Source organism: Mustela erminea, chromosome 1 (genome assembly GCF_009829155.1).
Source record: "Mustela erminea isolate mMusErm1 chromosome 1, mMusErm1.Pri, whole genome shotgun sequence".
Taxonomy (NCBI): Eukaryota; Metazoa; Chordata; class Mammalia; order Carnivora; family Mustelidae; genus Mustela; species Mustela erminea.
In genome coordinates this window covers 57,148,044-57,175,572 of record NC_045614.1, presented here as the reverse complement: position 1 = coordinate 57,175,572, position 27,529 = coordinate 57,148,044, and the positions used below count along the sequence as shown (strand labels likewise).

General features: G+C 55.3%; 1 protein-coding gene across 4 annotated transcripts in view; it reads right to left on the bottom strand.

Moving 5' to 3' along the window:
- Nucleotides 1–27,529, bottom strand: part of IQSEC1 (IQ motif and Sec7 domain ArfGEF 1) — a 373,922-nt gene that overhangs the window by 115,441 nt on the left and 230,952 nt on the right. The window contains exon 1 of one of the 4 annotated variants that reach the window (XM_032332862.1): nucleotides 5,329–5,846. The exons of the other annotated variants lie outside the window; for them this stretch is intronic. Coding sequence (XP_032188753.1) covers nucleotides 5,329–5,396 — 68 coding nt within the window. The 5' untranslated portion in view covers nucleotides 5,397–5,846. Of the gene's footprint in view, nucleotides 1–5,328; nucleotides 5,847–27,529 lie in introns of those variants that run through there. 4 annotated transcript variants of the gene reach the window in all.

Here is a 27,529-nt window from a genome sequence, read left to right as displayed (position 1 = left end):
TGTTCCTTCCTCCTAGACTCCAGCTGGGCCTCCTCCATGTTCTTCAAACCCACCAGGCATGCTCCCGTCTCAGGGCCTTTGCACCTGCTGTTCCCTCCGCCTGGCATGCTCTCCCCCAGGTCTTTGTAAGCTCCCTTCTCTCTGCCACTCTCAACTCAACCCCACTCCCTCAGACAAGCCTTCCTCCCTTCTTCTTAAAACAGTTTTATTGAGATATAATGCACATTCTAGAAAATCCACCTATTCAAAGCATACCATGATTTCAGTCTATTCACAGAGCTATGCACACCTCACCACAATCTAAGATTCGGACATATTCATCATCCCCATCAAGAAACCGCGTTTGCATTAAGCAGCCTTCTCGTTTCCCCCGCAGCCCCTATTCCCCTGGCAGTCACTGCTCTACTTCCTGTCCGTGTAGGCTTGCTCATTCTCAGTGGTCTTTTGTGGCCGGCTTCTCTCACTCAGTGGTCTTTTGTGACTGGCTTCTCTCACTTCTACTGTTCCCAAGGGGGCTTCATGCCAGGACCACACAGCAGCACCCCATTCTTTTTTTCGTGGCTGTGTAGCATTCCACTGTGTGGACAGACTCAGTTTGCATGCTCTGTGGCCAGTGGGCAGCTGGGAGAGGCCTTTTCCGACCACCCAGGTCACAGGCCATCTCGGCCCCAGTCGCCCAATCCACCCTCCCCATTTAATCTTCTTTCCTGTAATCCCTGTCCCAAGACCCCTCTGTCTATTTGCTTGCTTTACTGCTTCTCTCCCCCCGAACTGTGGGCTCCATGGGGCCTGGGCCCTTTGCCTTACTCCGTGCCACATCCCCAGGGTCAGGCACGGGTCTGACACAGAGCAGGGGCCCAGCAAATATTTTCTGGCCAACTAAACAAAACTTTTCCAGCGAGATGCCCATGCGATCTCCCTCCCCAGCTCAGGGGAAACTCTGCTGCCCTCACCAAGAAACGCCTCAGCTGTGACCCAGCTTGGTGACCAATAACTTGAGGCCCTTGAGCCCCAGGCTCCTCCTACGTGCAGTGGGATGGTGGCCCTCCCACAGTGGACATTAGCTGGCTAGATGTGAGGCTGGACACCAAGCACCGGGCACAGTGCCAGGGCTGGAGGAAGGCTTCAACCCTGCACAGAGACTGGATGCGGGCGATGGACAATAGAGCAACACGGGGAGGGGCAGTGGGGTGGGGGACAAGTGGGAGGGAGTGGGGAAAGCAGGCCTAGGGGCTGAGGCCATTAAGTCCCACGTATGAAAGAGTAAAGCAGACACCAGAAGAATCCGTGTGTGCTTTGGGTCATGCCTAGGCAAGGGGTGGTGACAACTGGCTGAGCCCTGCCTAGGAGCTCCCGTCCCAACCCATACGCAGCTCTAACCCTGCCCAGAGAGGGACAGGGATAGCCGGGGCCTGTCCAGAAGGGGAAGGGACTAAACACTCCTCCTCAGCCTCAGGGAATCCTGGCCACTACAGGCTCTGCTGGGACAGAGAAGCAGATGGGCTGGGGGCTGGGAGAGCAGAGCCGGGGCGGGTCAGGGAGGGCAGTGTTCATTTATGTGTGTGTGGGTAGGGGGGGCACATCAAGAGGGGTGTCAGCTCCAAGTGGGAAAGAATTTCCTTGCATCAGAGCTCCGCAGGCTGGGAGGTGGGGGTGAGCTCCCTGTCCCAGGAGGTGTGTGCACACGGCCTCCCGCAGAGGGCATCAGATGGCTAATTGTCCAGGAAGCTCCCTGGAAGCTCCCAGAGCCTGGCTGCCAGCTGCTCCCCAGCCCTCCCTCCCAGATGCACCACAGCAGGGGTGGGGTGGGGGGCGGGGCTGGTTCAGCAACCCCCCCTGCCCAACCCCCATCAGTACCCCAAGCGGGCTGCCTCTGCCCACCAGGCAGTTCAAATGCCCCACTGGCCACCGTGGCACAAAACGATCTGTCACTCCCCAAATAACAACCAGATGCAAAAGTGATTTTCCAGCCTGGCCCCAGAGGCTGAGGATCACCGATACCACGGACCTCGAGGCCTGTGACAGACAGGAGCTTGTAGGTGTCTGCTTAGAGACAGAGCCGCCACTGTGTGGCACCTAGCCTGCCCGGGGCCTTGACTCCAGTAATCTTACAACAGCCCCGGAAGACGCTTACCCAGTAGAAAAAGGCCGGACTGGGGTTCGAACTTAGGCAGGGCCGGCTGCTGAGCTGTTCTCCCTACTCCAGCCCTGTGATGCTGAGACTCAGGGGGAAGAAGGGGGCAGGCTTGGCAGGGAGGTGCTCACTGGGTGCCGGCCAGCGGAACCCATTCATGATCTTCCCAAGAACCTCCTAGCTGGCACGTTACCCGAGGAAGCAGGCCCAGAGGGGTTTAGCAACTCGTCCCCGAATGCACATCATAGGACCTACCGTCATTGGCTTTGGGCCCCCGTGCGCAGTTCCCAGGTGTTGCGCCCCCAGCTTCTGGGCTGCAGTCACTGAACCCCTAGGCAAAGGGCCAGGGCTGGCCGGCCAGTAGCCTTCTCCCCACACACACCTCTTGCTTTTCCAGATGTCGGCGGGTCTGGGCCAGGGGCGAGAGACTCAGGCAGAGGGGAGTCTGAAGACGCAAGCAGAAAACTATGTGCTGTCCGACTGCAACCCTCCAATTTGTCACTGTGGCTGCCGCGCCCCGCCTCAGGCTGCAGACCTGCTGACTCAGGTCTTCCCTGACTCCTGGTGGGAGTGGGGCGGGGGAGCTGAGATCCCACCCAAGGCCGGCTCTGTCCATCCGTCTGTCTGCATGACTTGGGGAGTCAGCTCAGCCCTCTTGGTGGCCTCCCAACAACAGGGGGTGTGGGTCCCGAGAGCAGAGCAAGTCTCCCGGGGCCCCCTAAGCACTATCTTTCCCAGCCAAGCATGGAGGTGCCCTGTAGTTAAAGGTGCTAAGTGGGGGTCTGGGGCTAACCCAGTGCCAATTATGGGCTCCACACCCACCTGGTGGTGTCTTTGAGGGTTAGGCGACCACCCCACCAGTGCTCCTATCGGTTCTGCAATGCAGGCCTGCCCATTGCCTCTGACAGTTTACCGGGCCAACAAAACACTCTCAGAGCGTTACCACGAGCCATGCAAGGCTCTATCCCATAGCCCCGATGGGTCATTATCCCCTGTGCCATTATCCCTGCTCTGTAGAACAGGGAACTCAGCAGCGGAGCGGCTGGTCTACCAGGTCCTGTGAGGCTGTGCTTCTCCTCCTTGGGCTGGGCGAGCTTCTGGCAGAGCATGGCGGGGCCTCCCAGGCCTGGGCCCCCTGCGTCCTGTAAACAGCCCTTGAGGTTTCCATAGTGCCAATCCCCGGAAACCACAGGAGGGAATGAGACACAGGGAAATCCAGCTGAGGTTGGAGGGAAAGGCACACAACACACTCACTGTAGCTGGGAGACTCACCCCCTGCCTTGGCCTGCCTGGCCGAAGTGCCAACCCAAGGAGGTCTCTCCCAGGGTCTAAAGAGGGACAGGTGGCCACTGACTCAGTCCTGGGGTGAGCTTTCCCCTCTCTATTCCCACAGCCAGCCACATCCGCGTTCAAGAGAATGCCTCCGCCTTCATTCTCTGTCTTTTCCTAAAGTGAGACCCAAGGCCTATCCCTGCCATGCCTCCCACCTTCACCCACCTATCTATCCAGGCTCAGAGGTCCAGGGTCCCAGACCTCTCACCCAGCAGTGAAGACAACTGTGGCCACTGTAATAACGGTTTCCTAGCACGGTGATCGTGGCTCAGGGGCTGGGTTTCTCCTTTCACTCTGGCTGCCAGGAAGCTCAGCAATTTTCACCACCACAGAAGGACCTCAGGACTCTGCTTAGCTCTGTCCCATTCTACTTTTTCCCTCCTAGGTTATGACGTTCTGTTCCATATTGTGCTTATCCTGGTCCTGATGTTTTATTTGATTTTTTAAAAATTGTTTATTTGAGAGAGAGTGTGGATGAGGGAAAGAGAGTGAGCACGCACAAATCGGGGGGAGGGAGAGGGAGAAACAGACTCCCTGCTGAGCAGGGAGCCCAACATGGGGCTCGATCCCAGGACCCTGGGATCATGACCAGAGCTGAAGGCAGACACTTAACCGACGGAGCCAGCCAGGCGCCCGATTTATTTCATTTACCGTAGGTATCTCCTATAAGCGGTCACAAATATTTTGTAAAGGAAAGGAGGAAAAAAGGAGAGAAAGTTTACATAGTTTGTAAACTATGTGATGAGGGTGGGAAGAAAGAGAGAGCATCTCCCAATCCCTTGCCCTTCGTAAAACCTCCCCTTAAAGGGACAAAGAGGCCCTTCGGTGATATCTAAGTAAGATGTCTTCTGAACCCTTCCAAGCAGCTGCCTCTAAGCCCCTCCCACATGAGCTGCAGCCCCACCCAATCCCCCTCTCCAGACAAGACCCAGCCTTGCCCGTGATTGCACCCGGTCCAGCACAGGGTCCAGCTCCCCACTCCTCCTTCTGAATGTTTTCAGCAGGTGCGGGGGCTGGCGTGCACAGCGGCTCCGGGCCAGGCACCGCTTCCTGACCGTCCAGCTGGCCAAAGGGGAGGGACAAGAGAACAAGAGCAGTGGTAATCACACCTGAGGCTTACCCAGCTGGGCCTCCGGCCAGGCCCTGTTCTTTGTATACCACCTCCTTTAAGCCTCCACTAATCCCGTAAGGATCTGCAGGTGGGAAGCTTTGGCCACAGAAATGAGGCCACTTTGAGCTGCTGATAACGCCAAGGCCACTTTTAAATTTGGGCAGCCTGGTGGCTGCGTCCAGGCTGAGTTCTCAGCCACTCAGGAGCTGCCCCGGACAGTCGCACGAGATCGCCCCATGCCGCACTCTGAAGGAATGAGTGGGAGCCCCATTTTACTGAAGGGTAACAGGCACAGAGAGGCTAGGGGACAGGGCCAAGGTCACTCGGCTGTGCCCAGTGCCTGTGCGTTATGTAACAAACGCCTGTTCCCGTGCTTGCCGGGGAGTCTGCCAGCCATACCCTACCTGCCCCTGGCATCCTCCAGCGGCCACATCGGGTCCCAGCCAAGTGCCCACATGCTCCCCACTACTGTTCCACACTCCTGTCTCCCTCCCTCACCATTAGAGACTCCGAGTTTCTCCAGAGGGCACTGGGCATGACCTTTCCTGCCCTCCATCCCTGCTTCCTCCAAGCTGGAGCTATCCCCGAGCTCTCAGAGTCCGAGCAAACCGGCCAGTCCGGTACCCAGCCTCCCCTCCCAGCAGGCGATGGCTGGGCAGAGCCGCGTACACGTGCGCACGCGCACACACACACAGACAGACACAGGCACACAGACACACACGCGCGCGCGCTCATGTGCGTCTCCAGGTACCTGAGGGTCCTCACGGAGATGCAGTACTTCCACATAAGGTTCCAAACGGCGTTGCCACCACCCTTCATGCCTGGCTAGTTGGGAGAGCCAGCGGCTGAGGGACCCACGGCCACGGCCCTCGGACCCTGGTCTCCTCCCTGTCGGGTTGTCTTTGCTGGCTCTCAGGTCACTTCCTTCTTCATGGTGGGAAGAAGAAAGACAAGGCTAAAAGCCAGGGGGGAGGGGGAGGTGCTGGCTCCCCCAGGCCACTGTAAGTCCCAGCCACTGGCCTTGCTGTCCCCAGGCCAGCCTCTGTGCGCCGGCCTGTCCGGCTGCTTGCAGACCCTCCTCCTGGCCAAGTGGCCGAGTGGCCCTCTCGCACTAGACCCCGTGGCTTCAGCACAACCTTACGCCTGCCTCCTGCCAGGAGACAGCGGTGGCTGTGGGCCAGGGGAACAGTGAGTCACTCGGGGCGGGTAAGGGGCGTCTGCCCGGTGAGGGAAAGTGCTGGTCCTGTGTCCAGAGGCTGGCCTGGGACGGGAGAGGCTGAGCCCGAGAGGGAGGGAGGTGGGCGGGGAGGCGAGGGCGGGCCCACATCCTCCCCATCTCCCCAGAGGCCTAAACCCAACACCCGCCCGCAGCCCGGCCCACCGCAAGTGGCAGGCCAGGCGCTGGGCAGGATAGGGAAAGGAGCTGCTCTGGCGGCTTGGCTCCTGGGGGTAGCTTGGGGTGTGCAGGAGACAAAAGAAAGACAAAGTCACGGCAGCTTCCTAGGAGACTAGCTGGCCCATGAGGGTCTCCATTTGCTGGGAGAGAGACAGTTCCCAGACCTGGCCAAGCCACTTCCTTGCTGTGTGACAGACGATGTGTGTGGCTGGCCCCCCACAGACCTTAATTTTCCCTGACCACTTTGGGCTCATGGAGTCCTGGGCACGGGTCTAAGCTCTCCACAGGGCCTGAACGAACACATCCCGTCCCCCCAGTGGTCTTATTTGTGAAATAGTTTTGATCTGTTTGTGAGGCAACTGAGGCACAGATGGGGAAAGTCACAGCCTTAGAATGCGGGGGAGGTAGGCTTTGTGCTGTGTCAGTCTGGCTCTGGGAGCTGCATTTCTGGGTGGGGGGGTAGGGGGTTCAGGGTCTCTGAGTGGCCAAGGGGGGGGCTAGGCCTGAGTGGGGTCTGGGGCATTTCCAGACTGGGGTCCCAGCTGGAGCCCCCGCCCTTGCTCCCCACCCCCCAACCAGCTGCTCCTAGGCCCGCCCAGGGCAGGCAGCTGGGGCTTCCCAGGCAGAGCCCCCAGAGACAATGACTCACAGGTCAAGGTCAGTGCTCACAAAACTACTTCTACCCACCCATAGCCCCCAGGAAGTTCCCCAGGGTCAGGTGGGCCCCTATCCTCAAACCCTGCGAGGCCCTGGGTGTAGAGCTGTGTAGCTACGGGCAGCTGCCAGTGTCATTCTGTCCTGTGCCCATCAGGGCCCCTGTTTCACCTATAAGGAAACTAAGGCTCAGAGGGGGGCATCACCTACCCACAGACAGTCAGGGAGGGTGGCGCTGGGCCCGAGTCTGGGTCTGCGGGTCAAAGTCTTTCTCTGTCCTCCGGCCCCTTGACCTGGCCTGGGCAGGACGTCCAGAATTCCAGCCTGATTCCCACAGTGAGGATTAGCAGCTGCATGCTTGTCTGTCCCCCAAGCCAGGAAAGAACTTTTTCTCTGAAAGCAGCATTGGCTTCTACAAAGGCCGTGGCCTCCCTGGGGGGCTCGGGAACACCAGTTCTCTCCTTATCATCAGAAGCCACCACAGGGGCCCACTACCTGTCATAGGAGCTCCTCCACAGCACCCTGTGAAGGTGGCTGCCCAGCCCTGGCTTGAACCCCGCCCTGCGCCCCCCCCCCCCACGCCCCGAGTGATGGGAAGCTCATTACTTCTCAACCTCCACTGACCTAAGGAAATTCTCTCTGGGGCAGAGCCTCACTTCCTTGGGCCGTGCAGAGTGGGACTTCCATTCAAGAGTTTCTCTGGTCTGTCCTACTGGTGGAAGTTTTCTCAACATCTTCTGTGGGTGGAGGCAGTGTCTACGTCTCCTTCATGTCTATCCACGGCACCCAAGGACTCACGCCTCCATTCACACATCCATGCCCGGCTCCCGTGTCCCTTCCCTCGTCCCTTCAATCATCCACCCACCTGTCCTTTCCTCTTCCTTCCATCCATCCCCTCACTCACTCCCCTCTGGCCTGGGCCGAACCTGGCTCCCCACAGGGTAAAGAGCAAGAACATGTGATCTCAGAGAGAGGTGTCATTTTCAGGACAGGAGGCCAAGATCCCCATTGGGGACACTTCCAATTCCCTGTCCTGGAAGACATGTCTGCCTCCAAAGCCTCTGGAGGGTCCCGGGCCTCTCTCTTCTTCCCCTTGGCTGCACCCTCCTATGTGCCCCTCCTTTCCAACAACAGCACACTGGGGCTTCCCACCCCCACTTCACAGATGGGGAAACTAAGGCACGGGGAAGGGATGGGTGTGGCTATTCCCAGCAGCCAGGGCATCGTCTGCTTCTCAGAAGACTGCTTCTTTGGCCTGATGGGTGAGGGGGTGGGGGGCACCCATGAAGGGTTAGCAAAGCCTGAGGGAAGAGCTTGAGGGTGCGAAGGAGTTTAGTGCCTCCACCTGGGGTGGGGGGTACACCCTCAGTGACCCTTGAAGATCTGCTTCTTGAAGGTGCTGGCAGCCCCTCTCCCGACCACTGGCAGCCTGGTCCAGCCTCATACCCGAGCCGTTACAGGTCCCCCGCGCTGCTCCCCAACTTTGTGGGGTGCCAATGGCGCAGAGACTGTCACACGGTGGTGTGAGGGTTACAGTGGCCTGGGTACGTGTGGCCCCCCCTTTGCAACCACTCTCATCATGTCCTCTCAACAGCGTTGGGGAGAGTGGCTGTCACCATCCCATTTTATGGGTGAGAAAACTGAGGCTCCTGGTGCTCCCACCAATGGTGGCTTGTCGCTGAGAATGGGAGTGGACTCCTTCTTCACCTCTGACTCCCTTGTCCCTAACACTAGTCATTCCATCTCTCTGAGCCTCAGTTTGTTCCTCTGCAAAATGGGAACAAGCATCCTTGCTCTCCTGGCCAAGGGGAGGAAAAAGTGATACCAGGTTCACAGAATCGGGTGGCCCTGGGCGCGGGACTCAGCCTCTGAGGGCCACCTTCTGCAGGACCTTCAGTGGAGCTCACGGTGGCGGTCATGACAAAAGCCCCTGGCCCAGGGATATTGTCCCTCTTTCTGCCCCTGTAGGACACAGGCAGCCACAGCAGGAAGAGAAAGTGAGGTAGGTCTGTGTGGAAGCGTTCCCACCCTCGGCTCTTCCCTCTCCCCAGCCACGCGGCCACGGCCAGGCTCAGCGGAGAGCTGGCCGGCCCTCCACCCTCTGTGCGGTGACTCACATGGCCCGCTGGGGATGAAGTCACTGCCGCCCAGGCAAAGAAAAGGATACATTTGTTCCCTGGGAGATGCTGATGCCATGGTGAACTTGGCCTGTGAGGGCAGGACGAAGCCCAGGGCCTGTGCTCTCTGGAGGGACTTAACCGCACCAACAGGGAGGGCAGGGGGAGGAGACGCTGGGTGTGGGGGGAGGGGACCTAAGGAGTGGGAGGCGCCCCTGTTCTGCAGACCCAAGGGAGGGTCTGTGAGCCTCCTTCTAGCCTCCCCGCTGAGCCAGGTTTGTCACTTCTACTTGCCTGGAGAGAAATGTCTGTGGTCTCGGGGCTCTGAATGTCCCCCCAACCCCTGCCTCTGACTTCTGCCTGTCTTGGCCACAAAATGGTCACTCTCCACTCTATTCCCTGGTAGTAGACTGGCGGTGACAGTGGGGTTTAGAAGGCCAGACAGGGGCTCCCTCCCTGTTCTCTGGATCTCTGTGTGGCCTCCCCAGGGCTGTCCCTGCCTTCGGCCTGTCCCCACACCTGTCCATCATAAGCTTCGTTTTAAACCCAACATCCTCCCTGTGGCTGGCCATTGCCTACTCCTGGCCAAAGCACAGTGAGGCAGGCAAGACCCTTTGCTGTCTGCCACCCACATAGAGCTTCCTGATCCGCACATGTGGTCCCTGCTCCAGGCACACCCCAGGCCTCTCGGCTCTAAGACTTCTGACTCTGGACAGGAGTTCTGCATCCCTGGGCCCATTACTCTCCCAGTGCCCTACAGATGGATTGCCTCCTCTGCTCTGGGCCCATGAACTGAACCAACAGTCTCCCGTGCTCCCGTTCCCTGTCTGTGGCCAGTGGAAGACCCTGGCAGGACAGCAAGAGGCAGAAGAGCGAGGCAGTGGTCAGGGTATCTGTTGCCCCTCAGCAGCCACAGTGCCTGGCAGGTGTCCCTCTGTACACCGCTCTCTCTCTCCTGTTCCACCTAACTGCCCTCGGGCTCTGGGTTGGAAGGCCTCCCCGTTGCAGCCCCCGTGCTACTCCTTCCCCTGGGTTCTCTCTTAACCCTACCGCCAAATCTGCGTGTGGTCCCACTGTGGCCAGCATTGCGGACAAATATTTCTAGGGAACCCTTGATACCCTGCCCTCCCCACCAAGGCCACCGCCTCAAGGAAGACAATTATTCCTGTGTTTGTTCAGCATGTATGGACTGCCTTGTTAGTGCCAAATACTCCTCTTGGAACTAGGGAAAAGGACAGGGGAGTCAAGCAGAGCTGTTGCTCTGGAGGGAGGAGTAACCGGTCCCAAGCTGGTAAGCTTTCCTGGGCTCCTTCCTCTTCTGCCCGACATCCTCTCTGAGCCCGGAGCCTCACACTACATGGACATGGCCTGTGTCCGCGTCCTTTCCCTCCCAGCTCTGAGACCCCACGGACAGCACGGAAAATATCCACGTGGTTTAGCTCTTTCCACCCTCCGCCTCACCCTGAGAAGTGGTGCTCCCTACTACCTCTTTTTTTTTTAAACAAATTAACAAATGGAGGTTCAGATGCTTTGTCCAGAATGATCTCTAAAGCCGTCCGTCTCCATCCAGCTACAAAGGCAAAGCTCTTTCTCCTGCTTCATGCCAAAAACAAAATGAATCACCCATCATTTAGATCTATAGACTTCTAGTGGTATCCAGAGCAGGGCCAGGCTGAGGCAGCCGCCCAACATGTGCCAAGTTGGCTGAATGTTTAAACCCTTAAACTTTAGCTTCTCTCTCTCTCTCTTTTTTTTTTTTTTAAAGTTTTTATTTATTTGACAGACAGAGATCACAAGTAGGCAGAGAAGCAGGCAGAGAGGAGGAAGCAGGCTTCCTGCTGAGCAGAGAGCCCGATGCGGGGCTTGATCCCAGGATCCTGGGATCATGACCTGAGCCGAAAGCAGAGGCTTTAACCCACCGAGCCACCCAGGCACCCCAACCTTCCGGCTTCTTAAGCAGCACTTGCCTTATGTGGAGGGTGTGCTGGGATGTCCCTATTTTCCAGATGCAAAAATGGAGGCTGAAGGTGGTTAAGAGTGTTGGGTCATGAGGGACCACTGTTGAGTTCCCAAGCCAACCGACTTTGCCTCAGGCCTTAGAGGCCACTATGAGCTCAGGGCACTGGCAGGGATGGCCACAGACTCAGGCTGGGTGTTGGGGAAGATGCTAGAGAAGAGCTTTGCCATGTCCATCTCGGAGAACACGAGGCACATTGTGTCCAAGCTCCTCACTTTGTCTGCTGGGCAGACAGGAAACTGGGGGTGGGGGGCAAGGACCAGGGAGCAGCTGATGCTTGGACCCCAGAGGTAGCCCAGATGGTGGGAACAAATGGCTGGATCCTAGGAACATTCTTGAAGCCGAGCCAGTAGGGATGGCAGAGGGATGTGCTATGGGGTGAGAAAGAAGGCAGAGCAGGAGGTGATGCCTGGGTTGCCGGCCTGAACAACTGGGGCATTGGAGGCCCCACTGATGGCGATGGGAACATGAGGATGGCTGGTGGGGAGAGGTGTGGGGGATGGCCAGGTGGGACAGAGGGCTGCAGATCATGCCATCTAAAGGGACAACTGTTGCTCAGTAGGAATAAGGCTCTGGATTTTTTCAGAAATCCAGATTTTTGCCCCAAAGCTCCTGATTTTTACGTGCCTGCAGTAAATTCAAACTTGAAATGCCATGTTAGGGCTAAACCCATGCAGGTCAAATCAAGTCCGTCTGTGGGTGTCTGGCCCACAGGTCACGTCTTGGACTCTTCGTTCACTGAGCTGCCATGTCCAACGGGAAGCTGCCCATGCCTGGTCCAGCACCTTGTGGCTCCTCACAGCCCTTAGAGCAGGGGAAAATCCAGACTCAAGGGTAGATACGGAGTTGCTCATCAGTTTCTCTTGCCCTGGCAAACAATTTGGCCCAGAGGAGGAGTATGTATCTGCCGAATGAATGAACAACCCTTTCACTAGAGCTGTCTGCCTTTTATTTTGTAAATGACGAAGTTGAGGCCCAGAGGAGGAGTGTGTGCTGCCTAGGGTGAGATCTGGGGCAGGACCTGCTCACGTCCAGCCTGTGTTTGTCACCTGCCCCTGAGTATCCGAGGTGAGGGTGGCAGGTGGGTAGGGAGACTGTTGTGGAATGTCTCTTCAGGACCTGCCATGGGGGCCTGGCTGTGGGACCGATGGAGCCCCAGGGTCTGACATCGACGATCCGTCAAACTGACAGCCAGACCTCCTGGCTGCTCTCTTCTGGGACTTGTGAATTTGTTCCCTTTTGGGCCTAGGGAATGCAGACGGTACCAGGGACCCTCAGGGGTTGTGGGCCCACCTGCCACATATGGAAATCAGACAGTGGAGGCCCCACTCCCGCTCCGCAATGTTGGAGATGGAGAAACAGAGTCACAGAGGTGTTAAGTGACTTACTTAAGGTCACACAGGGAGCAGAAGGGAGCAGAAGCAGAAGATCTGGGACTCTGAACACAGGTTCTAAGACCTTTCACACCACTGAGCTGTACCAGCCATGGGGTTTTTATAAACCATTCCTCCCCCGCACCCCCCCCCCCCACCCGCCTCCCCACAAGTGTCCTCATCCACAAACGGGGAGAGAACAAAACCTGCCTCAGGGGGCATTTGTGAAGATCAAAGCCATCATCGGAGGAGCCAATGTTGTGTGAATGTGCTTTGGAAGTTCTAGGAAGGATCGTGGACATAAAGCAATGCTCTTCTGAGCTTCTAGTCTCTACAGCTGTGGGCTGTAGCCATCACTAAAGCTGCCAGGGAGAGAGACGTTTCACTCTCACCCAATAGTAATACTACTACTTGGTGGTTATTGAGTGCTTACTGTTGCCGGGGCCCTACATGTGATGAGCTCACCAAATTCCTAGGCCCATCCGTGGAAGTGGGTACCACAATGATCTCATCTGTAGACTGGGGAAACTAAGGCACAGAGAGGTGCACAAATATCCCTAGGGCTACACAAATAGGAAATGGCAGAGCTAGGATTTGAGCCCAAGCAATTCTGTTCTAAAACACATTATAACCACTATGCAACATGACTTTCCTGTTCTGGTGGGGAAGTCCCTCTCTATGCCTAACTTAAATCCCAGTTGCTGCTGGCCTTAGGCATTCCCTAAGTTCTTCTCAGGCAAAGAAGAAGAGCTGTTCCCCGGGACACCCATCCTGTGCTGAAAGGCCTAAATTCTTTGGCCCCCGGCTCCTCGCTTCCTAGGTCTTGGCACACAAGACAAGGGACCCCAAACAGGAACCCTCTCCTTGACTGATCGTGCCCACACATGAAACTCACTCAGAGAACTGGTGAGGACTCAACCGCCCAGGACCTTGTCCTCCATGGCCTTCCTGCCTCCTGTCTTTCTCATCCGCACCACCCCCCCAACCCTGTCTGGCTCAGCTCCCTGGCTGAGTCTCCCCCGTCACTTTCCTTTGCTCATAGACAGTTCTTAGCTCTAGCCTCACCCCACCCTTCTGATGCAGACTCTGTGGACATGCTGGTGTTGCATCTAATACTGTTTAATATTTTCCCTTAAAATCAACTGGCTTAAAATATCCAGCCTGGCTTCAAACAGCAAGTCTAGTCAAGCACCTTGATCTAACTCTCAGTTCATAGCAACTACGGGAGACAGAGGAACAGGTGAGATGACACCCGTGGGGTGAGCGATCAACCAGAAACAGAATGTGGGAAGTGCTAAAGCGTATGGCCCGGTTTCTTCAACAAAGGAATGGCAAAGCCGGAAAAGGACGAGGAGGTTCTAGACATAAGGAGACTCAACGGACCCATGCAGCATGCGGATCGTATTAGAATCCTGATTCAAACACATCGGTTGTAAAAAGGCATTTTGAGGGACCATCTGGGAAAGCTGAACACAAAAATGGGTATGGAACGCATGGAGGAAAGATGAAACACACCGGGCAAAGCCGGGACATCTGGCACAGGTAGGTGATTCATGGCGGGACCCTGCTGTGGGACCCTGGGCAGTTGCTCTCTGCCTCCAATCAGATCTCAAATTTCCAATAACAATAAGTTAGAAACAATGCACAAAACACCCAATTTGCTCTTGAATACATTCACTTTAAAGGGAAACTTTGTATCACTCCCCCAAATGGAAAACTACTATCACTTGCTGTAAGTAGAAGGTTACCATGAAAACAAGACAATGTTATTCAATTTCAGGCAGATACTGTTTCCTGCCAAGGGCGCTGGGCTTAAAATCTGCCCGGTCTTTGTTAGGAAGCAGCTCTGGGAGAGAAGTGAATGCTCTCTCATTGTGGGTCCCGCTGTATGGGGACGTGGGCCTTACAAGGTAAAGTCCGTGAAACACATTTTTTTCTGTTCTTCCTCCATCAGGGAGGGGAGAAGTGAGGAGCCCGGGGGGGCAGGGCTACCCTGCCTGGTAATTCCCACAGCAGAGAGGGTCTTAGCTGGGGGATCCCAAGATGGTGCAGCAGCTTGGGACTTTCTGCCTCACAGCTTTAGAGCCGGGCTCGAGATGAAGAAATGGAAGCCCAGAGTGGGTTGGGACACTGGCAAGGGTCACTTGGCAAGTCTGCGGGGGAAACTGGGAAGGACAAGACTCTGGGTTTTCTGACCTGCAGCCCTCTGATCGTCTAACCTTTTTCTTGGTCATGGATGTGGATTGAGCACCTACTGTGTGCCGGGCGCAGAGGATGGGGAAGGGACACGGACGAACGAGATAGAGTTCCACAGAGTTGACATTTACAGGTGGGGCCAGAGGAGACAAACACCAGGCAAATGGTGAGATCATTTCTGATGTTGTGGAGGGTGATAATGAAAACAAAACTGGGGGACGCGGAAGATGACAAGTAGGACAGGATGGTGCTATGCCAGGTAAGGCAATCAAGGAGGGCTTCTCTGAGGAGGTGGCATTCCAGCTGGGGCTTGACAGACTGGGATGGAGGCAGAGGGGGTAATCTGGGGACACAAGGCTCCAGAAGAAGCCAAAGCATGAGTACTGTGGACTAGCCTTCAACAACTCCTGACACTTTCTTAAAACTTTGTATTTTGAGTTAATTTCAGATTCCAGCAAAGTTACAGGAATACAAAGACTGTGTATTGGGGTGCCTGGGTGGCTCAGTGGGTTAAAGCCTCTGCCTTCGGCTCGGGTCATGATCCCAGGGTCCTGGGATCGAGCCCCGCATCAGGCTCTCTGCTGAGCAGTGAGCCTGCTTCCCCTCTCTCTCTGTCTCTCTGCCTACTTGTGATCTCTGTCAAATGGATAAATAAAATCTTAAAAAAAAAAAAAAAAGACTGTGTATCCTTCACCCAGATTCCCCACCTATTAACACTGTATCCCATTTTACTTTATCATATTGTCTCTCTTTTTCTCTACACATACACAAATACGAGCAAGCGCGTATGCATGTGCATGCGTGTGCACACACACACACACTTTTATTTTTTTTCCCAGAATAATTTGAGAGTCGGTTGCCCACCTCAAGCCCCTGCTACTTCAGGGTGTCTGTCCTAAAACAAGACGTTCTCTGATATAACCACAGTACAGTTTTCCAAAGTCAGGAACATTCACATTGATTCAATACCACTGCCTAACCCTTGGATCTTATTTAGAATTGTCAAGGGACCTAATGATGTCCTCTCTGAAGAGACAGTCCCTAATTCTCAAGCCTCCTTTATGGATATCCAGAGGAAAATGCATTTTCAGGGCAGGTTTGCAAGGAGAACACCCAGCCTGACCCTTTAAAGCGGACGGCGTGGCAGGTGGATGGCTGGCTCAGGGCCAGCTACAGCCTGGCCCGGTGCAAAAGGAAAAACAAGCACCCTGATAACATTCTTGCCAAAATAGTGTGCTCTATTTTGAACCAAGTGAAAAAGTTAATAAGCCTTCAAAATTAAAAAAAAATGATTATATATATATAGCTTCATAGTTCGCTCTCTCTCTGCACATCACTGTCAACCGTCAGAAACCCACCCTGCAGGGCACACGGGGCGAAAGGGCCTAGAAACCAGAGCCCCTGGTTCACAGGACACATCTTTAGGTACAATTCTGACATTTTATTTACTTGATTACTGAATTCTTTTTGGTGCCCGCATAAATTCTGTGCCCGCAGTGAACACCTGCCTCACTTCACCCAGATCCCAGCCCCAACCGCCACACACCAGACACGCTGGCTCTGCTGAGAGGACAGACGGTGTGTGCACACCTGTGTTTGGCTGTCTCACGATAAAGCTGAGAATGGGCCCTTGGACCCACGTCACAGATGAAGAAAGAGAGAGGTTCTACAGCAGTTCACCATATCAAAGTATCACACACTAGGGAGCTTAAACAACAGATATTAGTTTTTTGTTTGTTTGTTTGTTTGTTTGTTGTTTTTCAGTCCTAAGGCCTGGAAGTGTGAGATCAAGGTGTCTGCAGGGCTGGTTTCTTCCAAGGCCTCTCTCCTTGGCGTGTAGATGGCCTCCTCTCCCCCTGTCCTCAGGTGGGGTATTACTCAGGGTCCTCTAGTGGAGGAGAAACAATGGATGTGTATGTATGTATGATTCACTGTAAGGAATTGGGGTATGTGAATAAGAGGGCTGACAAGGCCCAAGGTCTGCAGTTGGCAAGCTGGGGATCCAGAATGCTGATGGTGGGTTCCAGTCCAAATGCTGGGAGGCTCAAGGCCCAGGAGGGGCCAAAGTTTCCGTGTGAGCCCAGAGGCAGGCCTCAAAGGCAGGCCTCAAAGGGAGCAGGTAGAGCTCCCTTTTACCTGGCCTTTTTGTGCTACTCGGGCCTTTGATTAAATGAGGCCCACCCATGCTGGGGAGAGCAATCTGTTTTGTTCAGACTTCTAAAGCAGATGTTAAACTCCTCCAGAAACACCCTCCCAAGTACATTCAGAATGATGATTAGCCAAATATCTGGACACCTGTGGCCCTGTCGAGGTGACACATGCATTTAATCATCAGACATGGTCTTCCCTTGGTGTGTGTCCTAATCTCTTTTTATAAAGACTCTAGTCATACTGGATTAGGACCATCTTTGTGATTTCATTTTAACTTAATTGTCCTTATAAAGACCCTATCTCCAATACAGTTCCATTCTGAGTTACCGGGGTTGGAATTTCCACATATGAATTCAGTGCAGGGTGACGGGGGAGGGGAGGGTCACCACTGGCCCCGTAACAGGCCCTGAGAGGAGAAGGGACCCAGCTCATAAGCTCTGGAGCCCTTAACCTCCCTCCCATAGAGGGGGACCAGCCTCTCTCACACACAGTGCAGTGCTGCTGGGGATGGGGGGAGACACAAAGGTCTTGGTGGGAGGTGGAAGCCATGGGGTCTCCAGAAGCATCTTTCTGGAGATCCTCCCCCAGCCTCCCAGCAGGAGATGGCCTGAGCTGGACCAATCAGACAGTCGCCCCAGACTTTACATCTGGAGTGGGGGCCTTTGGCTGTGGGCTTCTTCATAGCAGGGAGCCTGCCCTAGGGGGGATGGAGGTCCTGCTCTGGGTCCAGCCCACTTCTTCAGCTTCCTCTGAACTCCTGAGAGCGGCACCTAAGTTCCTTTTGCTTTAGCTGGCTGCGGGCGATTTCTGTTCTTGCCACTGAAGAGCCTATCGGATCCAGTGTTCCCACACCACCACTCTCATGTCCTTTTTGTGCCTTTTCTGCCCTCGGCACTGACCTCCCAATGGAGGTTTTTCCAATGGAAAAACCTTCTTCACCCCTGAAGACCCATCTCAGTTCCACAAGAACCTTCCTGGCCTTCCCTGTTGACATGATCCCTCCCTCTCTTGAATAATAACCCTATTTTCTTCAAACTTCTTTCATTAATAAGAAGACCTACAATTTATCAAGAGCCAGCTGCATGCCAGGTGGTTTCACGCCAATTAGGCACTGTTTCTAAGCCCTTCTGAGCTCAGGACTGGGCTGTGGAAAGACTGGGGAAGTGTGTTGGATGGTCGCCGTGGCAAGTCTGACCTCCTAAGATGGCCCCATAGGCTGGGCCAGACCTTGCGAATCCTGGTCAGGAAGTGGGGTGTAAGTTGCCTCCCCTTGGACATAGAAAGACCCTGTGATGACCCAAGGAGTGGACTGCCATAGAAGTGAGACCTCATGACTTCTGAGGCCTGGTTGTGAAAGCTGACACAGCATCTATGGGGCTCTCTCTCTCTCTAGGAAGCTGCTAATTCTGGGAACATAGCCACCATGTCATGAGGAAGCCCGCAACCCATGCGGAGACCCCATGTGAATGGGTTGGGGTGGGAGGCTTCTGAGGAATGCAGCCTCTCATCTTCCAGAAGCCCCACCTGATGGGAGTAGAACAGGCCCCGGCCAAATTGGAGATCCATGGGAAGATCAAACATTGACATTGTTTGAAGTCATTACATTCTGGGGTCATTTTTTTAATTCAGTCACATCTAGTGAAGCAGTTCCATGGAGCCAGGAAGCCTTAAACAGTGCAGACAGGAAGTGAAGTGGGGTGGCCCAGTGGGGTCCATCTCTTGGGTTGCACTGACCACATTCTGTTACCTCAAGGAGGTCACTTACCCTCTATGGGCCACTGTTCCGTTGTCAGAAATGTGGGGAAAATAACAGTATCTATTTCATAAGACTGTTGGGAGGATTAACGGAGACAACATATAAACACTCAGGGAAAGTAAGGAATAATAGTCATAATTATTATCTCAGGGACTGGCCAGATTGGATTCCCAGTCAGCTGGACCTCAGAGCCTGCACTGTCTCCCCAAGTCACAGAGCATCTGGGGTCTCACTGCCATGTGTCTCCTCAACAGACCAAACTTGCAGCCAAGAGCTGAGGTCTGGGACTCTGGTGCGTGTTGGGGGCAGCCCGGTACCCCCTAACCAGCCCTGGAAGTTCTGCCTGTCTGGCTCCCTGGGCTGTGCCCTCAAAGCTGCCAGCCCACAGAGTCCACTCACAGGGGCTAAGGCTTAGGGAGTGCTCTCCAAAGGGAGTTTCTTCACGCCGTGGTTTTGATACACCTGGCGTCGGTTATTTCCAGCAGATGTGGTCAGTGAGACCTGCCCATCAAGAACTAAGCTGACAAGTGGTCTCACCTGGAGTAACCCTACATTTGTAACCAGACATCTGTAGTATGCCCAGAGGCGAGGCTATACATCAGCCTGGGGGCAGGTGAACACGGGGAATTATAATCACTCTTAAAGAATCCCTCACTCCAGAGGACCTGGAACTACACAGACCGAGGGAACAGCACATGCGTGTCTCATCCTCCACTTCAGGAAGCCTGAGGCTGCGTGGAGGTACGAGTGTAGTTGCACACCATTTACAGCTCTTTCTCCTCTTACTCTCAGTCTCTTGCTCTCCTTTCAACATCAAAAATAGCATCTGGCTTTTAATACCCAGTACAGGCAAGCATGTAGAGACACGGGGACTCTCACCTACTGCTGGCGAGGATGCAACACTGTTAAAACAACTTTGGAAAGGAACTCCACAAACCTCAGTGGATCTTAAGGGACTCATATACTGCCCTGGAACAAACCCTACAGAAACTCCCCAAAAGGGAGAGAAGAGACATGTGCAAGATGGTTTACCATAACCCTGTCTGTAACAGTGAAAGACAGGAAGCCGCCTAATTCATCAAAACAGCAGAACGAATGTTGGCACAATGGCATAGACATATAAGAGAATACTATACACCAATGAAAATGAATGGAGAAATATACATGGCAACATGGATGAAACACACCAAGAAATGACGAGTTTCAAACAAGTTGCCCCTTGAAGAACTAGATAGCTGTACACCTGTGTCCACAGCAGCATTATTTCCAATTGCCAAGAGGTGGGAGCAAGCTAAGCATCTACTGATGAATGAATGGATAAACAAAATGCAGTCTCTACATACAATGGAATATTATTCAGCCTTAAAAAGCAAAGACAGTCTGCAATCCGCTCCAGTGGATGAACCTTGAGGACATTGTGCTCAGGGAACTAAGCCAGCCACGAAAGGGCAAATGTTAGATGCTCCCACTTACATGGAACCTAGAGTAGTCAGATTCAGAGACAGGAAGTAGAATGGGGGTTGCAGGGGCTGGGCAGGGGAGGGAATGGGGGTTGGTGTTTAATGGGGCCAGAGTTTTGTAATATCCTGGAGCCAGATGATGGTGTGTACAACAGTGTGAACGTACTTCATGCCACCAAACTGGACATTTAAAAAACGGCTAAGATGGTCGATTTTAAGTTACGTGTACTTTACCACAATTAAACGATTTTTAAAAGCAAGTTGCAGATTACATCATATATCTGAAGTAGCCTTTTGGTTAGCAGAGTTATGAGAATGTGCATGGGAAATAGATGCAATGGGGAGGGGGAGCACACTACTTAGCTTTAGCTCTGGGGGCGTGGGGGCTGGGGTGGGATTTGAGTGCAGTCCACAGGGGCCACCCACCACACTGGTGAGAGTTTATTTGTGAAGCCAGGCAATGGGTATAGGACTGTCTACGTTCCTTGCACCTGTTTCTTGAACAAGAGCACCCTGTGGTCTGCTGGGCTCTGGTGACTGGGGGGAGGCTTCTCTGTCCTTCCACAGTGGCCTCTTGGCCAAAGCTGAAGAGCTCCAGGGTGCCACCATCTCCCCAGGAGGAATGCAGAAGTGCCCTACGAACATTCTTTCATTCTCTAGTTGAAATAAGCAGCTCCACTCCTCCCCCCAGCCCCAGCCTTTGACAGAGCTCCAGGATTATTTTACATTAATTTAAGATCCCTAATGAAGAATAATTAACAGCTTCAAGGGAGCCTGGCACACCCTGTGTTTAGAAGTGGTTAATTATGCATTGTCTGCAAAACATCCTCTTCATACTCTTAAGTTTTGGGCCGCTGTTTTAAACAACGGAATATGGCATCAGGAAAAAAGCCAAGAGGTTCTGTTTGCAAAGCCTTCCTGGGGGGGAGGGTCTGTGTGGGCCAGGACAGCCGCATGTTCTATGCCCCTACCAAGTGCTTTCCTGGAGTTGTCCTTTGTCAATCCCCACGGGAGCCCCGAGCCCTGAGGGGTGGGCTAGCACCCCTCCCACATTGTATAGGGGCGGGCTTGGAGGGAAAGCGAGTTTCCAAGCACTCTGCCGGGATGAGGTGTGACCATAAAGCCAAGTTCTTGTTTCCCTGACTGGTGTGTCACCATTATTTATGGTCACTCCCTGGGCATGGAGAGAGGCCTGAGCATCTCATTTGTTTTGAGAAGCCCCATTAGACTCTTCCAGCAGCAAGGGGCCTCTGCAGCCAGACTGCCTGGTAAGATCCTGATGGTCCCACCGACAGGCCATGGGACTCTGTGCAAACTACTCCTTCCTGTACCTCAGTTTCCCCCCAGCAGGAAATGGGATAATCATATCCCCCACTTGTTGGGGTTGCTGCGGAGTTGGGGCTTAGGGGACCTGACATGTAGTGGGTGTTCAGTGAACCTCAGCATTATCGTCACCTACACTGCCTTCCTTTCTAGACTCATCTCCCTACAGGTACCCTACGTGTCAGCCTCACTTTTGGCCATTTCTGAACCATGCCAGGCTACGTCCTATTTTCTTATGTTTGTTTAAGCTGTGCTCTCTGCCCTTCCCTGTCTGGAAAAATCCCACTCCTACAAGCAGCTCAGATGCCACCTCCTGCAGCAAGACTTCCTTGATTTCTCCCAGACACCCTCCCTCTTGCTACTGGTAGCTTTGTGCCACCTCTATCTCCCATCTTTAATTTTCATGGCTTGTTAGTGAGTCTATTCCCCTTGGAGGCTGGGAGCTCCTTGAGGACTATGTCGCATTTGATTCTGGGCTGCAGTAGGGGCTTGGGAAAAGAGCCCCAACTCTGAATATGAACTTCCCAGGGTGGCCCGGAGGCCAAGGGGACTGTCACCAGCTCCCCCTGGAGGCTGAGCCAGGCTGCTCACAAGGGCCATGGGACTCCCAGAGACGACACTCAGCTTGTCCTTCCCTCTCTCTATTTCTCCTGGGGTCCTCACTGTGTGCAGCACAAAGCCCACCCCTGGGTTCTGGACAAGAGTCCCTGGCACCCGCCTCCTAGCTCCATGGTCTTTTGCTACCACCTGAAGACATCTGCCCTTTGAAAGCTCCTGGATTTTTTGCCCACATGCTTTTCCCCTTTGCCTGAAACACCCACCTCCTTCTCAGCCCTGTCAACTTCTCATGCTTCATTGCCCGCTCACCTGTCACCTCCTCCATGAAGCCTTCACACCCTACTCCTCTGTCAATGCTCTGACCATGACCCCTACCTTTTCCACCAGAGTCCCTGTGGGGTAGGACTGTGCCTCTCAGTCCTCCCTCCTGCTCCAAGGCCCTGGTGTGCGTGCATGGCCTCAAGCTGAGGAGCACTCAAGAGAGACTATCTTGGAACAAGAGGAACCTAGATTCAGACCCTGTAGCCCCACTTACTTGGCTGATGGCCCTGCAGTTTCACTCAGCTCACCTGCTCAGAGTGGGGGGCTTGGTGCCTCTTAGCAGTAGGGCTGAGGATGGATGATCCTGTCTAGGGCTCCACCCTCCAACCGTCCCTTGATAACTAACAGCCAGAACGGGCCAGGTGCCCCAGGCGTTACAACAAACTCCCCAGGGGGCGGGCGGAGGCTCGGCCACGTGCACAGGGTGGAGATCCCACCTGGTGGGGCCTTCCGCTCAGAGGCTGCGGTGCTAATTAGATGCAGGACAGGCCTCTTTCCCTGGCACCCATCCAAGAGCAGGGACTTCCTTTCTGAGGCTGCCGTGAGACCCTCGGGGCCCGCCCCATTCGGAGAAAGCCCCTGGAAGAGAAAAGAAAAGCTCCCACGCTTTCCCAGGGCTGCTCGCATGCTAATAGCTGTAGACTTCACAGAGTGTGAAATCAGGAAAAACTAATTCCCTCAGAATAGCTGGTATTCGGGTTCCCTCCCCCCAGGCCTTTCATCCCATGCCGTTTGAAGACGACCACGGGGATGGCCCACAGTGCCCTTCCTGCCCCGGCCTAGGCCCCAGCGTTTCTTGGCCAAGGTGTGCGTGCCAACACAACACACATGTCAGGTTTGTTAACATTCAGGCTCGCGGTGTCTGCGGCCTGGATCATTTCAGGGAGCAGTCCCCAAATACCACTAGTGTCAGTTCCAAACACCGAAAGATGGGGAAACTGGGGCTCAGAGAGGGTAGGCAACCCGTCCAGAGTCCCACAGCAAGGGAAGGGTCTTGAACTCTGGTCTCCTGACTTCCACACCAGGGATCCCTCATCTAGCTTTCCCAAACAGGTATCAAATTTCTTCTCCAGAGGCAGGCAGTCACACCTGTGTATCACACGAGGCACACATTAGGCGGAGGAAAACGAACTGTGGGAGAGCCAAACTGCCCTTCTTCGGGGTCACACCTGCCCAGGATCCAGTCCACTCCAGGACTGATCCCGGCAGCAAGAAACAATGAAACCCAACGTTGAACTGTCGAACGCTTTTGGGGTGAGCACTTCCCTGCAGAAAGCCTACAAGTTTCAGGGCTGCGGGAGAGGAGAGTATAATTAAGCTAAGTTGCAAAGTGACCCATGGCAAATGCCCCCACTGTTCGTGGCCAGTGGCGGCGACCCTGGGCTGACCTGAAGAGGCCCTGCAATCGGCAGCCTGGGGCGTGGGGGGGCCCTCACCTCACAGCCCGCTGCCTAGTGGCAGAGGTCCTCCCCGGAGGGTCCACGTACCTCTTATAGACTCCGTGCAGCGGCTGCAGACACAGGAACTGCCAGTAATCCAGGCAAAAGGCCTTGAACTTGAGCATTTTCACCTTCCAGTCTCCAGCTGGACCACGGTAACTCCTCCACCGAGACTCGGAGAGCGGTTGCGGGGAGCTGGGGGCCTGGCCACTCTGGCACACCCTGGTCCCGCTGCAGCCCCCGCTCACATGGCCCAGCCCTGCCCAGCCGGCTCCTAGAGCGCACGCCTCCAATACAAAGAGCAGCGCGCACAAAGCCCAGCAACTCGTTGGCGCTGCTCACCCGGGGCAGTCTCAGACTGCTGCTGTCTCTGGCGGCTGGTTCTTCTTGGGGTTTCCCTGGGGGTCCCAGGGGCAAACCGAGGCAGCCCTGGCCGTGCCCGGTAGCAGGGGCCCCCGGCTCGTCATCCTGGGGGGCCTAGATGCTGGGGCTCTGATGGCGGCTCCAAGCCCCTTCTTCCAACCAGGCCCTGGACACTCGGTGGCCTCACCCACACCTGGCCAGGCAGTCGCCCACCCTGGCCTGTCTGGCCCAGAGTGGCTCTGGCCCTAAAGACCCGGGCGTGAGGCGAGGAAGGGGCAAAATGACGGACCAATGCCAACCTTGAGACCCAGATCAATTACGTTTGGTGGAATCCCGGTCCGGCCAGTGTGAGCGAGAACTCACCACTTAGCCACATGGTGTGGGTGGGAGCAGCTTTCCTCTGAAAGGCAGGCAGAGAAAGACTGACAGGGCCGGCGGAGCCGTTGCCTGGGCAACGGGGCACATTGATAAAATCTAAAATGGAACCTCGATGACAGCTGCTCATTGGCTGCCAGGAGGGGACTCCTGTCGCTAGCGAGGGAGGGCGGGAGCGAGAAGGGCAGGGGGGCTCAGGGGCCAGGGCCAGCCCGGGGCTGTTGGGCAGGAACAGGGGGGTCACAGGCAGAGTGGGTGGCTCTCTGGCCCCAGAACCGGGCAGTCACAGGCGACAGGAGCAGAACCACAGGGCCTGGCCTCTCTCCCCACCCCGCCAGTGGTCCTGCTTCTGCTCTGACCGCTCTAGGGGTCATTCCCAGCACACCAGCCACAGGGACCTGAAAATGTCATTCTTCTGCTCCACACCCTCATGTGGCCCCAGGCCGCTCTCAGAATGAAGGCCAAACTTCTGACCCATAGACTGGATCCCGCTGAGCTCTCTGAGGCTCCCCTTCACATCTCCTAATCCATGACAGCCTTCGGGTCTTCCCATGCAGGGCCCCTCCCAAAGGAACCCCTCCTCTGGGGAAGTTGCTCATCAGCCATCAACCATCATCTCCATCTCGGAGCCTCCTTCATCTGCGCCCTGTGTGATCTGCTCTCCTGGATGGGCCATCATCAGATGTGATCCAAATTGTTTCCTTGTTAATTGCCGCCCTGTGCCGGCTGCAGTGGGAGCATCTCCCGGGCATCTCCCAGGCAGGGTCCCTACCTCTCTTTTCACCACCCATCTCCCAGCTCAGCCCCACGCTGGGCCCACCATGGGCACTCTGTCCTCATCTGTGGAAGGATCGGCGGATCTTGGGTCGCAGAATGGGTCTTAGCACCTGACATGCCCCCCTACACACAGCACGCTCCCCCCTCTGCTACTCCAGGTCCCTGATTTGCTCAACATTGTTTACACGGCAATGGTCCTGTGGCCCTCCCCTGCTGCGGGATAAGGGAACTGGGGCTCAGGAAAGACTCTGGACCATGCATGAGGGGTGACCTCCAGAAGATGGCAACCTCAGAGGGGAGCTGGTGCTGAGCTAGGCTGCCAGGTTCCGGGGGTCAGGTGTGGAACCAGGAGCCCAATCCCCAGCCCTGTGCTCTGACAAAGCCAAAGAGCAGAGTCACCTTCGCCTGGAGGGCATTCGCAAGCACTGGGACACATAGCACTTCTGGGGGGGTGGGGCTTTTGCCTCACCTGCCTCCCAGCCAGAGGCCACGTGGCAATGTCTGGAGAAATCTGGGGTTGCCACAACTGGGGAGGGGTGTGCTACTGGCATTGAGTGGTGCGTAGATGGTGCTCAAAGTCCTCTGATGCACAGAATGGACCCTGCGATTAAGAACGATCCCTCTCCAACTGTTAATAGTGGTGGAGCTGAGAAATCCCACCCTGGAGAGTAACTCGCCTGGAAATACCTCATCATGGACAGTTAGAACTGGAAGGGCATTCGAGATGGTTCAGTCCAAGGCTCCTCTTGTACAGACAGGGAGTGTGAGGCCCAGCCAGGGGCAAGGGTACACCCAGCATCATTAGTCTGGGCCCAAGCTGGATCCAGAAAGCCCCGTACTTTCTGGGGGGCTGGGGAGAGGTGGGCCGATGGGGAAGGAGGGTGACGGTGGCCATGTGCCAAGGATGAGGAGCCTGTCTGCCTGTTTGCGGAGGTAGCACAGGCCTCATGAAGTGCCGCCCCGCCCCTCCCCTCTCCCCCGACCAGGACATCAGCTTCCCTCTCACGCATGTGGCAGAGGAAGCCGGCTATGCCTTTGAAAGGAGGCGATTGCTGGCTGGGACCTTTGTTTCTGAATTCCCAAGCTGTGAATGAGGCCTCCAGAACCTCCATGGGATGGGTGGGCAGAATGGCACCTCCTCCACTGGGGCCCAAGGGCCAGGTTTCCCTGAGGCTCCTGCAATGCTGCCGCACAGAAAGGGCATGGAGGCCAGGCCAGGTGCTGGTAGTGGGGGCTCTGAGGCCTGGGTCTGGCACCAATATTCTTCTGGTCTCTGCATCTCAGTTTTCCTCATCTGTGAAATGAGAACATTGATCCTGGCTTGGCCTGTGTCCCAAGGCTGCCGTGGGGGTCAGCAGTCAGGATGCATTGGGACTGTGAGATCAAGGGGTGGGCCAGATCCCAATTAGCATCTGTCTCTTTTCTGTTCCTCAGATAGATCAAGCATGTTCTACCTCAGGACCTTTGCACTGGCCATCCCCACCTGGTCTCTTCCCCTTCTGGTCTCTGGTTAGATGGCCCTTTCCTGACCACCCACCTATCACTCTCTATCTCCTTTGCCCTGATTTATTTTTCTTCACAGCACTTACCACCACCTGACACAACATTTTAAAACCAGATTCCTTTGTTTGACACCTGTCCCCTGACACAGTAGCTCAGCTAAGGCAGCCACACTGCTCACCACAGTATCGCAAGCACTGGACACCCATAGGTACTCAGGAAACAAGAGCTGGGTGGAGGAGGGGGAAAGGGCAGAGCTGAGGGGTCCTGCTGTCTGCTAGGGGTCCCTAGCTTGTTCCTCTGGGACTGTGAAGGCACCGGGTCATTGGCTTCAAGGTCAAACGTGACCAGCCTCAAGGGGTGGAGGTTATTGTGGCCATTCCCTGACCATGAACTCCTGACTGGTATGGTGAGAGCCAGGTCTGTGTCAAACCTGAGGGGAGCAGGAGACATGTGACTGCCCCTCCCCAACCCCCTGATGCTCTGGGACAGAAGCCCTGTTAGCCCTCCCTTCATTCTAGAGCCTTCCCTGCCTGGCCCTGAGCAGAGTGCTGATGGGGCTGGTGGAGCGGGTAAAGCGGGGTGAGGCACACTGCTGTCTGAAACGGGGGTGGCTTTCAGATAAACCAGTGGCTCAGCTGCTTTGTAGGAGTTTCGTGAGCCTCTGCCCCCGGGGCCAGCGTCCGGCTGTGAGCACGTGAAAACAGAGCGTGGCTGTGGCGGGGGTGTGAGCCCGTGCGCAGGAGGGATGGAGCAAGCACGTGAGGAACGAGTGTGCAAATGTTCCGGATGCCGCGTGTGTGACGGTGCCGGCGCTGTCCCGGGGGCTGTGGGCATGAGGAGGAACGCCCAAGCGGGCAAGGAGCATATACTGTGGCCTCGGGTGGTGTTCACAGTAGGATCTGGGGTCACACTCGGGCTCTGCTCCCTGGCTGAGAATCCTCAAGTCACTTCTGTAAAATGGGCTGGTATTAGCTCTGTGCGGTGGTGAACACGTGGGGTACCGTGGGGTTTTGTCACACGTGCACACTCGTCAGCATCACACGCAGCTGTGGCCATGGGGATGACCTGAATGTGTAAGTGGCTCTCTACCCTCGTGGGTGGGTGGGGAGCTGCTAGCACCACAATAGCTGGAGGAAGCAGCACCCACAGGGTCACGCCTCTGCCCTTCTCACA